Source organism: Colobus angolensis, unplaced genomic scaffold (genome assembly GCF_000951035.1).
Source record: "Colobus angolensis palliatus isolate OR3802 unplaced genomic scaffold, Cang.pa_1.0 Scaffold336, whole genome shotgun sequence".
Classification (NCBI taxonomy): Eukaryota; Metazoa; Chordata; class Mammalia; order Primates; family Cercopithecidae; genus Colobus; species Colobus angolensis.
In genome coordinates, this window is record NW_012116666.1 from 817,971 (window position 1) to 832,729 (window position 14,759).

The window sequence follows — 14,759 nt, forward strand, 5'->3', positions numbered from 1 at the left end:
GGTGAGGATGCCACAGAGGGTCAGATGTGAGCCTTAGTGTAATGTTTAGCATGGAGACGATTAAAGGGGAGTGCTCCTGAGGAACAGCAGGCATCCAATGACTCCTCCTCCTCTTTTCCCTTATTTTCCCCTTAACAGTAAAAACCTTCTTTTCTCAAAGAGCTTTCTAGATTAAAAAGCAGGAGGAGTTTGAATACTATTAATAAGAGCAAATATGTATTAAATGCCTTTATCTTCACATCCTTTGAGCAAAGAGCAGATGTTGCTTCACGTTACAGAGGAGGAAGAGAAGGCACAGAGAGGTCAGCGAACCTGCCCGAGGTCACTCAGCAAGTAGGGCACCCTGTGCTGAACCCAGTACCTGGTTCTACAGTCAGTAAAACTCACTCTGCCCCCCACCTGATTGATGGGCTCTAGGCACCCACCCTGTACCCTCAGCAGGTCCTAGGGTCCTGGCTCACTCTGCTTCCCTTGCCATACTGTCCCTCCACCTCTCAGAAAGAGCATGGGGTTCCTTTCCAGATGGTGTATCTTGGTTTGCTTTGTGCTGCTGTAATAGAATACCCTGAAACTGGATGATTTATAAGGAACAGAGATTTATTGGTTCACGTTTCTAGAGGCTGGGAAGTCCACATCAAGGTGCTGGCATCTGGTGAGGGCCTTCTTGCTGCATTGTCCCATGGTGGAAGGGCAAAGAGAGGGTGAGAGAGAGCAAGAGGAAGTTGAACTCACCCCCTTTTATAATGGCACCAATCCCACTCATAAGGGTGGAAGCCTCTTGGCATAATCACCTCATAAAGGTTCCACCTCTTAATACTGTTACAATGGCAATTACATTTCAACATGAGATTTGGAAGGGACAAACATTCAAACCATAGCAAGTGGTGAGTTTGGATGGTCTCTCTTGGCACGCTGGAGCTGGGCTTGAGAGGCCCGTGTGATTCTGACTGCCCGGGCCATACAGTGCTTGGGAACTGGGAACAAACAGCGGGGTGGTCAGCGCCATAGACACTCTCCCAGATCCTCTAGGTGTTGTCAGCAGGGCCACCTGAGTGGGCCCTAGGCATTAGGTGGGGACAGGGCTGAAGGCCAAGATTTGGTTTTCCAGATACACTCATGGGATTTGTCTGCTGAAGGAAGATTCACTGGGTCCAATGACAAGGGGTACCACACTAAGTGCATTTCAGGAAGGGGTGTGCTCTGGCAGCTGCATTAGAGTGGGATGTGTATCCCAGCAGCCTCTGTCCCCACAGACCTGGAACACCTCTGAGCAAAGGAAGCCAGCCCCCAGCATAGGCTCAGCTGGGTTTTGTGTATTTAGCTGGTCAATAGGCACATTCCTATTCCTGTTGCATAACCGGTTCTAGCCGCAGAGCCCTGTGGGAGGCCAGGTGCTAATCACACACCTCGTTGTGCTGTTCTTGGTATACAATGTTGGCAGGCAGCATGGTGTCCTGTGATGTCTTGCACCTGAGGCTCCCAGCACCTTGGAGCCGTGCTGGGGGTCAGTGTGTTCCACACCTTGGCCAGGGCCAGCACTGTGCTGGCACACTTGTCAGTGCAATTGCAGAGCCCAGACCCATTCCAGGCAGCTAGGATCAGCCCTCACGACATTTAATCCATTGAGTCGTCAGAATCCCACTTACTCAAGACCCTCCCCTAGAAGTGTATTTCTCAAAGCTTTTCTAAACTTTCAATTTCATAAGTAATAGATGGATAAGCTCTTGTGAAAAGAAGAAATTGGAGCATTGAACTTAAAGCTGATGTCCTTAGGAGCTGGGTGTGGGGGTACATGCCTGTAGTCCTGGCTACTTGGGAGACTGAGATGGGAGGAGCCTTGAGCCCCGGAGGTCAAGATTGCAGTGAGCCGTGATTGTGCCACTGCACTCCAGTCCAGGCAACAGAGCGAGATCCTTGTCTCTCTTAAAAAAAAAAAAAGCTAAGATTTTCCTTGACCTCTGCTCCAGGTGTTGTTGCTCCTGCGCCTTCGGCCCCGTCTCCACAATTCAGTTCCTGTAGTGGATTGCGGCTCTGTTAAATGATGTTTTCTTCAACACCAAAGTCACCACACTGTGCTATTATGCTGTCATGTTTGTTTTAAGATCGTAGAATCTGCATTTTTCCACATGGATCTGCCCTGCTGTGGGGATTGCCCTGGCTCGTGTGGTCACATCCCCGTGGCTGGGTGCAGGCTGTCGCAGTCTCCCAGCGTGTCCACCAGTGCTGCAGGGCATTTCCCTGCCCCTTGTGGATGTTCTGAGTGCAGGTGTGACACATAAGACACCGAGCCGCCCATGTGGCCAGCACTGATCATGCAGCACTGACATGGGGGCCGCTGCTGGGACAGGCTGTGGGTTGTGAGTGGTCCTGAGCAAGAGGCAAACACCAGCATGAGAATATTTCAGTGTTTTAGTGACAGCACGTCTAGCCTGGAGAGTTCTGGCTGAATGCTGGCCTGGTGTGGAAATGTCATAAGGTAGACACTGAGAATGCTAGGGTGTGTGTGTATCCTTTTCCTTTCTATTGAGATATAATGTGTACTAAAGGGTACAGATGTTAAGTGTTCAACTTGAGAGATGTTTACATGTGTAAGTGCTACAGAAATTCCCAGTCCCCAGAGGCCCCCTTATGGCTCCTGCCAGTCACGGGAGTTACCTGAGCTGTGACCGCAGTGTGGCCTGCATCACCACGGACAGATGTGGCTGCACTTGAACCTCAGTTGGGTGGGATCACACAGCACACCCCTCCCTTTCTCAGCATCGTGCCTCAGACTCACCCATGCCGCCATGGGTCGTGGAGGTTCGCCATCTTCTTTGCAGGGTGGTGTTCCTCTGCAGGAGCGTGCCATGTTGTATTTAGCCACCTACTCCTGAGGGATGTGTGTGGTTTCTGGCATGAGCAGAGCTGCTGAGGACACCCTTTACATGGCCACTTCTGGTGGCATCTGCAGTCATTTCTGTGGGGTGTCCGTCAGGGGTCATGTTTTGAGGTGTTCCGCCGTAGTAGATTCTGCCCCAAGCAGTTGCTCAAAGTAGTTGCATTGGATGTATGGAGTTTTAAACGTTAAGAGAAACATCCAGATTGCTCCCCAAAATTGCTGAACCACACTACCCTCCTATTGGTGTCTGTGAAATCCTGTTTTCCCCACATTCTTGCTGGCTTTTTGATTTTCAACGACCTAATGATAAAAATACGTCATAGTCATGTGCATTTCTTTGATGACCATACATATGACATGTCTCACTGCATTTTCAGGTCTCCTTGTATGTTCTTCAAAAAAAAAAAAAAAATTACAGAGCTGTTTTCTCCTTAAAAAATCTCTTCATTTGGCTGGGCATGGTGGCTCACACCTGTAACCCCAGCACTTTGGGGAGGCCAAGGCTGGCAGATCACCTGAGGTCAGCAGTTCGAGAACAGCCTGGCCAACATGGTGAAACCCCGTCTCTGCTAAAAATACAAAAAATTAGCCGGGTGTGGTGGCGGGCACCTGTAATCCCAGCTACTCAGGAAGCTGAGGCAGGAGAATTGCTTGAACCTGGGAGGTGGAGGTTGCAGTGAGCCAAGATCACACCACTCCACTCCATCCTGGGCGACAGAGCGAGACTCAGTCTCAAAAAACAAAACAAAACAAAACAAAAACCAAAAAACAAAACAAAACAAAAAAAGAAAAACAATAAAAAAAACCAAAACTTACTTTTGGTTTCAGGTTTATTTGCAGCCTGTTAACATCTTTTTCTTTCCTGTATGGTTTCAGTGGGAGAGCCCATCAACTGTGAGGCCTGGGAGTGGCTTCACAGGGTGGTGGGGGACAGCAGGTGCACGCTGGTGGACACCTGGTGGCAGACAGGTGAGGAGGCCTGGGGAACAGGTTCCAGTCTAAGTGCTGGGTCTGCAGGGTCGGGTGTGAGGCTGGGACTGGGGTCCGAGCTCTCAACAGCAGGTGCGATAGAAGACGCGTCAACGCCCGAGACTGCGGAAACCCTGGGGCCTAGAGTGAGGGAACTCAGAGGTCGCCTGGCTGCTGTTTCCCAGCTGTGGGACCTCATGTCACGACTTCTCTGAGCCTCAGTTTCCTCCTTTGTGAGGTGGGGGTGCCCCCCACAGGCCCAGGTGAGGGTGAACTGAGGTGACACAGCCCAGCTTGCTGCCCAAGGCCTGGTGTGCAGCAGGAGCTCAAGGGCCGTGTCCCTTCCAAGTGCCCCTTTCTGAACAGGGGAACATCTGACGAGACAGGCCCTATCTTCTAAGGAAGCGTGAGTCTACATTTAAATTTTAGTGGGAAAAGAAATTTTTCCTGTGACATTTTGTTTGGATTTGTACCCCCTTCTCTTGGGTATCTGACTTATTAGGATGCTTGGGGAGAGAGACCACCACAGATGTAATGAATGTAACTATCGGAGGGCTCATCCTCAAGCCAGAAAATGAGATGTTCCCATGGGACAGTCCCACCCATTTGGGAAAACCTGGGGCAGAGATTCTCGAGCTGAGTCTCTGGGGGCATTTCCCTGGTAGAGGCGAGTGCCAGAGAAATAATGTGATGGTAGGATTTGAGGGCATCTTTTTTTGTTGCTGGGTTCGTGTCGAACGGGCGCTGGCCCAGAAGCAATTATTTTTCCCCATCTTCATGGGCAAGTGGGTGGGCTCTGCCCTTTCCTACTTCAAGCAAGGCCCTGACATGGCGAGGGGGCCTGTACCTGGCTGTGGGACGCCAGAGCTCCTGGGGCTGAGGCCATCTTGGGGCTCCTTCTCATATCCACCGTGGAGGGCACCAGACTCACATCTGGTTTGCCTCAAAGATCATTGTGCCCCTGGGGCATTTCCTTGCCCACAACAGGAACAGTCCCACCCTCCCCCCCCCACTCTGGATATGCATATCCCTGGGTCTGGGGCCGATCTTTCATTTCTTTCTTGTTGTACCTGCAGAAACGGGTGGCATCTGCATCGCACCACGGCCCTCGGAAGAAGGGGCGGAAATCCTCCCTGGCATGGCGATGAGGCCCTTCTTTGGCATCATCCCCGTCCTCATGGATGAGAAGGTGTGTATGGGCTTTCCCCGCATGAGGGCCATGTGCTTGCCCTCCCTCGTCCCTGCCTGCCCAGCCCAGCTCCCTCCTGTGTGCCCAGGTCTGTACCTGGCAGGAGGCTGCTGACCTCACAGCGTTCACTGCACTGGTATCATGCACTGGCTAGCGGCCACACAGGCGGCTTGGGGCCCTCCTCAGGGGCAGAGGGGAGAGCTATGGACAGCTCCCTTGAGGGCAGGGCTTGTCATTTTTTGGCACACTTCTCACCCAGAGCCTGCCCTCTCTCACGCACATGTCTGGGGTCTACAGGGCACTGTCGTGGAGGGCAGCAACGTCTCCGGGGCCCTGTGCATCTCTCAGGCCTGGCCGGGCATGGCCAGGACCATCTATGGCGACCACCAGCGATTTGTGGACGCCTACTTCAAGGCCTACCCAGGTGAGCAGGCTGTCAGGGACCCTCTCATTCCTTTTCAGCTGACTGCTGGAATCTTATTCTCAGAAAACATTTTTAATGGGATTTGAGTGCAGTGTAGCACAGTGGCCAGGAACAGGCGCTCCCAAGGCCAGAGTTTGACTCCGACCCCCTCTCCCTTTGCTGTATCTCCCTAGCTTTCCTTATCTTGACAGTGGGCATGATTCCCTGCTCAGGGACTTTCTTGGAGCTACTTAGGTGTGCGTGTGAAGTCCTGCCCTGCAGCCAGGCCCGTGGTAGGATCCTGTTAGCTACTGGGGAGGGAGGGTGGAGAAGTACCTTGGAAGACTGTCACCAAGGCTGGGAGTTTTCTTCCAGTTTACTTTTATTTTTTCCTAGTTTCCCTTTTTGTCCTTGGGTTGGAAATTTATATGAATGCTATCTCCTCTGTCTTGTTGGAACCAGTAATTTTCAGTCTCAAGCTTGTAAACAAGACTCAGTGTTTTGGAGAAGCATCTTGGAAGTGCTGCTTGTATACCTTCTGCTCCCTGAAGTCTCGATGTCTTGGAGCCGCCTACCCATGCTCTAGAACATAGGGAAGCATCGGAGTTGCAAGGAGGGCCGATGGGCGAGACTGCAGCCATGTGCTGGGCTGCAGAGCTTCATGCTTAGTGAGGTGGGGACATGCGTCCTGGCTCAGCGTTCCTGGTGCTGAATTTCTCTGCTGTGGTACAGGTTATTACTTCACTGGAGACGGGGCTTACCGAACTGAGGGCGGCTATTACCAGATCACAGGGCGGATGGATGATGTCATCAACATCAGTGGCCACCGGCTGGGGACCGCAGAGATTGAGGACGCCATCGTGAGCACAGGCTGGGCCTCCCCCTTCACTCCTGCACCTCCATGATGCCCCTATGGGCCTGCAAGTCAGGGTGGGAGTCCCTGGTCCGAGTCACTTCTAGCACCAGGGGCTGCCACATTTTGTCATTTTGTTCTCTGTTGTACACAGGCTGACCACCCTGCAGTGCCGGAAAGTGCTGTCATTGGCTACCCCCACGACATCAAAGGAGAAGGTGAGTGTCCTGGAGAAGAGCTCCTCCCTGATTCCTGACCCCGCACCCATTATGGGCGCCTCTGTACGAGGAGCAGACTCTGGAGAGGGGGTGATAGGGGATACTGTGGGCCGAGCTCTCGGTGTTCTTCTCTCTCAAGTGGAAACTGCAGGGGAGGAGGCTGAACGGCACTCGTGTTTGGTCAGGTTTCTGAAATGCCCTGGTTCTGCTGTCCTTCCAGGACACACATCTACAGTGGCCGTGACCCACTTGGGCTTGGCTAAGCTTGGGGGGATTCCCCCTCTGTCCGTGGTTTATCTGGTGGAGACATCGCCCAGCCCTGTTACAGGGAGTTTATGAGAAAATGTCCAGCCTCATGTGTCCTCACAGGCTTGGTCATCGCACTCAAGCCAGCTCTGCAGCCACCGCGCATGTGTGCTGGAGTGTGCTCTGGAGCGTGCAGGCTGTGTGCTGCCCTGGGACTCTTTGGACAAATCTGACCTGTGGTTCCCACTGCACAGCGCCATGCCGGGGGAATGCAGAATGAGGGACTAGAATGGTCTTCTTTACCAAGGCCACACATTGTTTCGAGTCTGCCAGCTTCTTGGTGTCTGGGTCTGGGAAGGGGGGGGAGCACCCAGGTGTTGCAATGCCAGGTCCATCCAGGCACACTGCCTGGCCTGGCGTGACCTGGACACACACACTGATCCCATGCCAGGGCACTGCTGGGCAGACTGGCTTCTCCCGCCCTGCCCAGTGGCCTGGGGTCCGGCTTGCCCTCCCGCTGGGAGGTCACCCTGTGTCAGAGTGTGTCCCAGATGTCACCTGCCTCCCTATACTTCTATGTGCCGTTGTTCCATTATTTACTTAAATGCTTTCTTTAAATTGACCCATTACAAGTTTGAGAATTTGTTTCAGTGCTTTACAAACAGCATTTTCAGTTGCCATGAAAAGACTGTGCTGGCAAGGCTGGGATGTGGGAGAGAGCTGGTGGGGACCCCTGCCCGGTGACGTCCACATGTGATCAGGAGGGTCAGAGAGGACGGAGATGAGGACAGTTTCCCAGGTGTGCCTAGGGTAACTTAGTGCTCCCCTGAGGGTACCTCGCTCTGACAGGAGCCTGGGCCCTCCTCTGGGGACTCCTGCGTTTCACGTCTCTGGGCTGGGGATCCACAGGGCACTGGTGTGTCCTGGGATTGGAAAGCCCCATCTTTGTCTGAGTCCAGTGGCTGAGCCAGTACTCCCTGGGGACACTGAGAGGGGTCCGTGCACGGTCCACTGTGTCTGAGGGCTCAGAAGCCCCTGGATTGAACTCCATAAAGTAAGTGCAAGATCAAGGAAAGGACAGTGGAAGTGACCTTTAGACAAACGTTTGGGCATCGCAATCACTGTCTTTCATAGGGCAGCCCAGCCTTAGGTCTGCCGGGGTGGTGGTGGGGCATGGTCTGCTGTGGACGCTGTTGCCCAGGGCACGTTCTGCGTGTGTGGAGCTATTGCAAGTCTGGTGTCGCCAGGCTTCTTAATGTCTGCCAGATGTGTGGGGAGAATTTGTGTATCATGGGTATGATGATTTTCCTGATTTCTAATGAATTTGAGTATCGATTCTACAATTATGAAGAGCTGACGAACAGCTCTTGGTTGGCTGTAAAGCCGCCTGTGAGTATTGTGTATTTGTCCCCACTCTCTCTGTTTTGCACCAGCTCTGAAAAAGGGCAGCCCCTGGTAGACCCAACAAGCCTCTGGTGCTGCTGGCCAAGCTCTTGTCTCTCTTGTCTCCCGTGTCCTGAGCCTTGCCTGCTTCCTCCTGGCTCTTAATTGGCTCCTCCACCCATGTGGAGGGTTTGCTCCCTCCAGCACCATCCTCAGAACTCAACAGCCCAGGCCCACTTCTGATCCCATATCAACGACCAAGATGAGAAAAACTGTTCTTTCCCTCAAAGACCTAACAACCTAGTGGGGTGGCAGCAGGGGGACTGACAGCTGTTCCCACACAGCATGTGCCATAAACTAGATTCATGGGTAAAGGCTTCACAGAGCAGGAGGTGGCTGAATTGCGTCTTGAGGGATGAATAGGAGTTTGCCACATGGATACGGGAAGGCCTTTCAGGCAAAGGCTGTAGGTCTTTACAGATCGTAGCTTGTTCAGAAAACCAATCATCCATTCATGCACTAAACAACCATGTGTTGAGCACCTCCTGTGTTCCAGGCACGGTTCTAGATGCTGCAGACACAGCAGTGAGTGAGAAGGTCTCTGCCCCCATAGAGCTAGCTTGCTGGAGGGGTCGAGAGTAGAGGAGAGAGACAGACAAAGAGCAAGAAAGATGATCACTGAGGAAACGACACAGCCAGTTAGGTGCTACATGCCAGCAGAAGAATGGGTGAAGGTGGCATGGCGCTGGGGCAGATGAGCAGTAGGAGAGCCACACATATATAGAAACTTCGTGGGAGAGACAGACCTTACAGGCCAGTGGGGACGGGCAGGCTGTCAGGGATGGCGCTGGGACAAGCGACCCTTTACATGGAAAGCAATCAAATTAGATCCCTCTTCACAGTGTGAACCCTTCCTGGAACATGCCAGGGTACTGAAAAACGAAACCTAGTATTTATGCTAAAATGTGGGCTGGCCAGTGCTGCCCAGCAGAACTCTCAGCTGCCCCATGTCTGTGTGGTCCAGGGTGGCAGCCTCTGGCTGTGCATGGTGCTGAATGGCACTTGAAGTGTGGCTCATGCAGCTGGGGAGCTGCTGATTTAATTGAACTGAAACAGCCACCCTGGCCCATGGTATCATGTTGCACACACGCCCCCAAAGGCTGTTGGTGCCCACTTGCTGTGCATCTGTGCACCTTCTCATGGAAGTCTCATTCTATCAAACCACATTATGGGTTATTTCACAGATGAGGACACAGAGAGGGGAGGTCCCATGTCCCAGGTCACACACAATTAGTCAGCATTAGAGTTGAGATGCCAAGCTCTTAGCCACACATGTGCACTCACCTGGAACATTTGTGGAGCTGTTAGAATTGCTGCCACTTTTTGTGAAACTGAAGTTGCGTCTTTGGGTTTGCAACTAAAGAAACCAGCTGCTACAATGTCACTAACATAGAATTCAAAAGCCCTTTGGATTTCTGGCAGTCTGTGCATACCACCCTGCTTCGGGAGTTGGCTCATTGTCTAGTATTTAATACATCCCCAAACTTGACTTTATTTTCAGCTGCCTTTGCCTTCATTGTGGTAAAAGATAGTGCAGGTGACTCAGATGTGGTGGTGCAGGAGCTCAAGTCCATGGTGGCCACCAAGATTGCCAAATATGCTGTGCCTGATGAGATCCTGGTGAGTGGGCCTCCCACAAAGGTGGGGCTGTGCTGCTGTGCTTCCCACAGTTGTTAAGTGACAATGATCTTTTAGGAGCATATTACTCTTTTCCAATTACCATCAAAACTGACATTAGCTGTTTGGTTTTCCTGGCTGGTGGTGAGGCTGGTGGGTCGCTGTGTTGTCATAGAGGGAGAGGAGAGGGCAGGAGATGTCGCTCCAAGAGCTCAGCAGCTCCAAAAGCTCAGCCAGCTCACTTGTCCAGGAGGTCACCTAGGCAGGTTTCCATGCTCAGTGGGCTCATCTGTCCAGGAGGTTGCCGAGGCAGGCTTCCACGCTTAGTAAGCTCACCTGTCCAGGAGGCCACCTAGGCAGGTTTCCACACTCAGCCAGCTCACCTGTCCAGGAGTTCACCTAGGCTTCCATGCCCAGCCAGCTCACCTGTCCAGGAGGTCACCTAGGCAGGCTTCCGCTCTCGTATGTTGGCATGTGCAGGCTAGTCACAGAAATGGGGCTGCTGGTGAAGAATCTTAGGGATTTTCATTAGAGACATGAGGACGGTACCAGGGTTCTCCAGCCCCTGTGTGATTCCTGAGCACTTTTCCTGGTGGCAGTGAGGGAGATCGCAGATCCCCACCCCAGGGGGTCAGAATCGGGGGAGGATTGGGCTGCCTCTTCAGCCCTCGGTTTTTCATTCCTTCCTTTATGAACATTGCACGCAGTGACTCTGGGTTTGGTGGCCCTCGGAGGCAGCAGGGCCAGGCTCCACTTGGGATTGCGAGAGTTGACACATTTGGCCAAGTGACCAGAGTTTCAGGAGACCCGGACTCGCCCTAGGTGAACTGAACTATTTCAAAAGACAGAGTGACTGTCAAAGATCCCAAACAACAGCTCTTAATGTATTGCTATTTGCAGTGAATGGGCTGTAGTTGTTTGAGCATGCTCCATGTGAGCTTTTCAAACACTAAGACAAAATTTTTCTCTTAAGTAGTTCTCACCTCTTATGTAAGACAAAACCCGCTAAGTCCCAGGCCAGGGAATGGAGATGAGGCACCCAGTGGGTGCTTGGACCTGCTGCCACCTGGGTGCCTGCACGTGGCACAGTGGCAGGACAGACAGGCGGCAGTATGGGGTGAACCCAGCCTGGGTGGACCCTGCCTGGCAGAGGGCATCGGGGTGGGTTTCAGCTTAGGTCCAGATTGTAGGAGGATAAAGCCAAGACCTCGGGCCTCACCATTCTCTGGGGGTGGAGGCTTAGACATCCACTGTGGACCCCCGGGAGGGCATCCCCCCTGAGCAGAGCCCTTCTCATCTCAATGCAGTCCATACTAGCATGGAGGCTGGGCATCATCCATGCTCTAATACCGTGCCTGTTCCTTTCCAGGTGGTGAAACGTCTTCCAAAAACCAGGTCTGGGAAGGTCATGCGGCGGCTCCTGAGGAAGATCATCACTAGTGAGACCCAGGAGCTGGGGGACACTACCACCCTGGAGGACCCCAGCATCATCACGGAGATCCTGAGTGCCTACCAGAAGTGCAAGGACAAGCAGGCTGCCGCTAAGTGAGCTGGCGCTTTGAGGGGCTCTTAGGATGGGCGGGCACCCAGGCCCTGGCTTGTCCTTCCCAGAGGGTACCCCTGAGGTTGGCATCTTCCTAAGTCCCAGAAGCAGCCCCCACCCCACACATGACCCACACCGCCCTCACGTGAAGCTGGGCTGAGAGCCCTTTCTCCCATCCATTGGAGGTCCCAAGAGTATCACCCATGGAGAGGCTACGCAACATGCTAGGGCTGGTTCTGTCATCCTGAGTTTGGTCTCCTGGAATGAAAAGGCATTGCCGCCGGGCGCGGTGGCTCAAGCCTGTAATCCCAGCACTCTGGGAGGCCGAGACAGGCGGATCACGAAGTCAGGAGTTCGAGACCATCCTGGCTAACCCGGTGAAACCCCGTCTCTACTAAAAAATACAAAAAAACTAGCCGGGCGAGGTGGCGGGCCCCTGTAGTCCCAGCTACTCGGGAGGCTGAGGCAGAAGAATGGCGTAAACCCGGGAGGCGGAGCTTGCAGTGAGCTGAGATCCGGCCACTGCACTCCAGCCTGGGCGACAGAGCGAGACTCCGTCTCAAAAAAAAAAAAAAAAAAAAAAGAAAAGAAAAGGCATTGCCATCTCCATTTCTCTGCCCTCTTGAGCCAGCACAGGAAGGTGAGGCCCTGGGATAGTGCACCCGCTCAGATAACACAGAGCTAGTTAGCGAGTAGCAACCGTGCTTTCTCCAGATGTGTCTAGATACAAAGGGCAGAAATCGTATTTTTATACTTTTATATTGTGGAAGAACAGCATGCAACACTTACATGTAGTGTGTGGATTTACTTGAACATGTTCTTTTTAACATACAGTTATGAAAATCTCCTTTTTTGCCTCTACTAGTGGGAAACGTGAGGATCAGAGGCCACATTTTTAATTATTGTTAGTGTATTCGGAAGTCTGAATTGGAGATGTTTGCACCTCTGTCTAAACAGCTCCCTTGAGAACTTCCAAGCCTCCGGCATCCTTTCCTGGTGACTGTTTCTCCTGTGCTTGGTTGTGTATAGTGGAGCTAACTCCTAAGTGATGGGGTGAATGTGGCCACCTTAGTTCTGAAGCTACTCCAATCATGTTCTGTTTCTTCAAGCTGTGATCCAGAAAGATTTTTGTGCCCCCAGATGCCTCTTGATAGGAGAGGCAACACTCTCCAAATAGGTGGGCTCTTCAGGGAAGCTATTAGAAACTCAGGTGACTTGTTAGAGCACTAACTTGGTCAGAGCCAAGTCCTGGTAAATGCTGCCTGACCTTCGCTCTGTGGTTGGGGCGGTGAGAACCACTGAGGTCCACTGATGAGACTTGGAGATCTGAATCCGGTCTCTCTCTGTTTTAATGTGACTTAGGTGCTGTCAACATTAGCAAGATAATGGAAATCATGCCACCAGTGGGTGCTTACCTCCCAGCTAGGCACGCAGGAGCTGGTGGTTGGCAGGGGAAGGAGGCCCAGTGAGCCGGGTCCCTTAGGTCAGGGAGAGTGTGTCCTCTTTGCCCCACAGTCTACCCCTCAGGGCCTTGTGGCAGTGCCGGTGTTGGGGGGGTGTCTGGGCTACTGAGCACCCACTCGGCCATGGCGGTGCTGGCCTCTTGGGTGAGTGAGCCTGTGATGCCCAGGAGGTGGTGTTGGCTGCAGCGCACACAAATACTGAGTGGTGCTCTTTTGTTACAGACTTAGCAACAAAGATCTGTGCCCTGGGCATGGGGGGCTGTAGTGTGGCTATGGCTGTGCATTTGTGAAATGGCTTAGCTTTCCATGTTGCTGAGAGGAATCTGGACATGGTCCCGGGCATCTGAATGATCTGTATGGGAGGGAGTTCAAATAAAGCTTTATTTTGTTCATTTTCTGTTTGTGGTGATTTTTTTGGTCCAATAATGCTACTCTTTTTTTTTCCCCCTGAATATAATCCTACGGACAAAATTGGAAGGGGCCTTTTCTCCTGGAGGGTTCACACTCACAGCACTGACTGCTCCTTGGTGAGCTCACGTGCCTTACCAAGGATGGCTGACTGCACCGATGCATCAGCCACACGTGGCCATTTAGCTGTAACTTAAACAGAGTAGAAATTTGGTTCCCAGTCTGCAGTAGCTGCATTGCAAGTGCCCAGAGGCCATGCGTAGCAGGTCAGATAGGCGCACTGCCACCATCACTTGGAGGCCGCGGGCGGCACTGGGCTAGAGCACAGGCAAGAGCGAGGGAGCAAACCTGGCTCTGAGTAGCGTGCATGAGGAGCATGGTCCGGTCCCTGGGTCATCCCTCTGCTAGGGTGGGCTGGTCCTTCATCAGGACACACTGACTCAGTGCCATAGAAGTGGAATCTCAGTGGTCTGGGTCTGCTCCTGATACCCATCTGGCAGCCCCTTGATCTTATACTTCCCAGCCTCCATAGAAACAGATCTCTGTGGTTTAAGCCACTCAGCCTATGATATTTAGTTACAGCAGCAAATGAATACAAATGAATACAACTTTCCTACTTCATATTGTACAGAGGGTGTGACAAAAAAGAAGGGATTCTGGATTGTGCTGCATGATGCCCTATCAGCAGAGTTCCCAGGGCAAGCTGCCTCTCTCAAACTGCAGATTGGGGAAGAAAAGCAAAGATGCTGTGAAATACTGCTGGCCAGCTACTTGCCTACTTTGATGCTGACCTGTGGTTACTCTGTGGGGAGCTCACCAATGTTCCCTTGGTTACTACAGAAATAATTAACAAACAGAGCTGCTCCAGGGCTTCTGGGCAAGGGTTCCTCCTTCAGCTTCTAGGATCCTGTTCTGTGTTTATTTGGCATCGTTGCAATACCCCTTTGCTATTCCACAAAGAAATTTCTGCAGAGCAAACAGACTGGCTGTCCAACTTGCTCCCAGATATCCTGTGCCAGGGCCAGGTCTGCAGAGGTACCTGCCCTTTGGGGGTATGGTTCTGGCTTTTCTACTTGACATTATGACTTCTTTGCATCATGGATTGTTTGGAAAAATATTTCTAATTTTTGTTTTTGAAATGGAGTCTTGCTCTGTTGCCCAGTTTGAAGTGTAGTGGCACAATCTTGGCTCACTGCAACCTCCACCTCCCCAGGTCAAGCTATTCTCCTGCCTCAGCCTCCCAAGTAGCTGGGACTACAGGTGCACACCACCATGCCTGGCTAATTTTAGTATTTTTAGTAGAGATGAGGTTTTACCATGTTGGCCAGGCTGGTCTCAAACTCCCGACCTCAGGTGTTCCACCCGCCTCGGCCTCCCAAAGTGCTGGGATTACAGGTGTGAGCCACCGCGCCCAGCCTATTTCTAAAATTTCTAAACATTTAGTTTTTGTTATTTTATGGTTTTTGGTATTTGATGGTTTTTGTTATTGGTGTTTAGCTTATTTGCACTGTGCTCAGAGAGCAGGCTCT

General features: G+C 52.2%; 1 protein-coding gene across 2 annotated transcripts in view; it reads left to right on the plus strand.

Moving 5' to 3' along the window:
* ACSS1 (acyl-CoA synthetase short-chain family member 1) overlaps positions 1-13,938 on the plus strand; it is a 56,215-nt gene extending 42,277 nt beyond the window's left edge. Inside the window, exons 8-15 of one of the 2 annotated variants that reach the window (XM_011952178.1) lie at positions 3,755-3,847; positions 4,924-5,036; positions 5,334-5,460; positions 6,172-6,299; positions 6,447-6,510; positions 9,701-9,819; positions 11,186-11,361; positions 13,862-13,938. In XM_011952178.1, the coding sequence (XP_011807568.1) occupies positions 3,755-3,847; positions 4,924-5,036; positions 5,334-5,460; positions 6,172-6,299; positions 6,447-6,510; positions 9,701-9,819; positions 11,186-11,361; positions 13,862-13,904 (863 nt within the window). In that variant the 3' untranslated portion in view covers positions 13,905-13,938. Of the gene's footprint in view, positions 1-3,754; positions 3,848-4,923; positions 5,037-5,333; positions 5,461-6,171; positions 6,300-6,446; positions 6,511-9,700; positions 9,820-11,185; positions 11,362-12,518; positions 13,220-13,861 lie in introns of those variants that run through there. The other variant, XM_011952179.1, reaches the window with a different exon arrangement.
* The last annotated feature ends 821 nt before the right edge of the window (positions 13,939-14,759 follow it).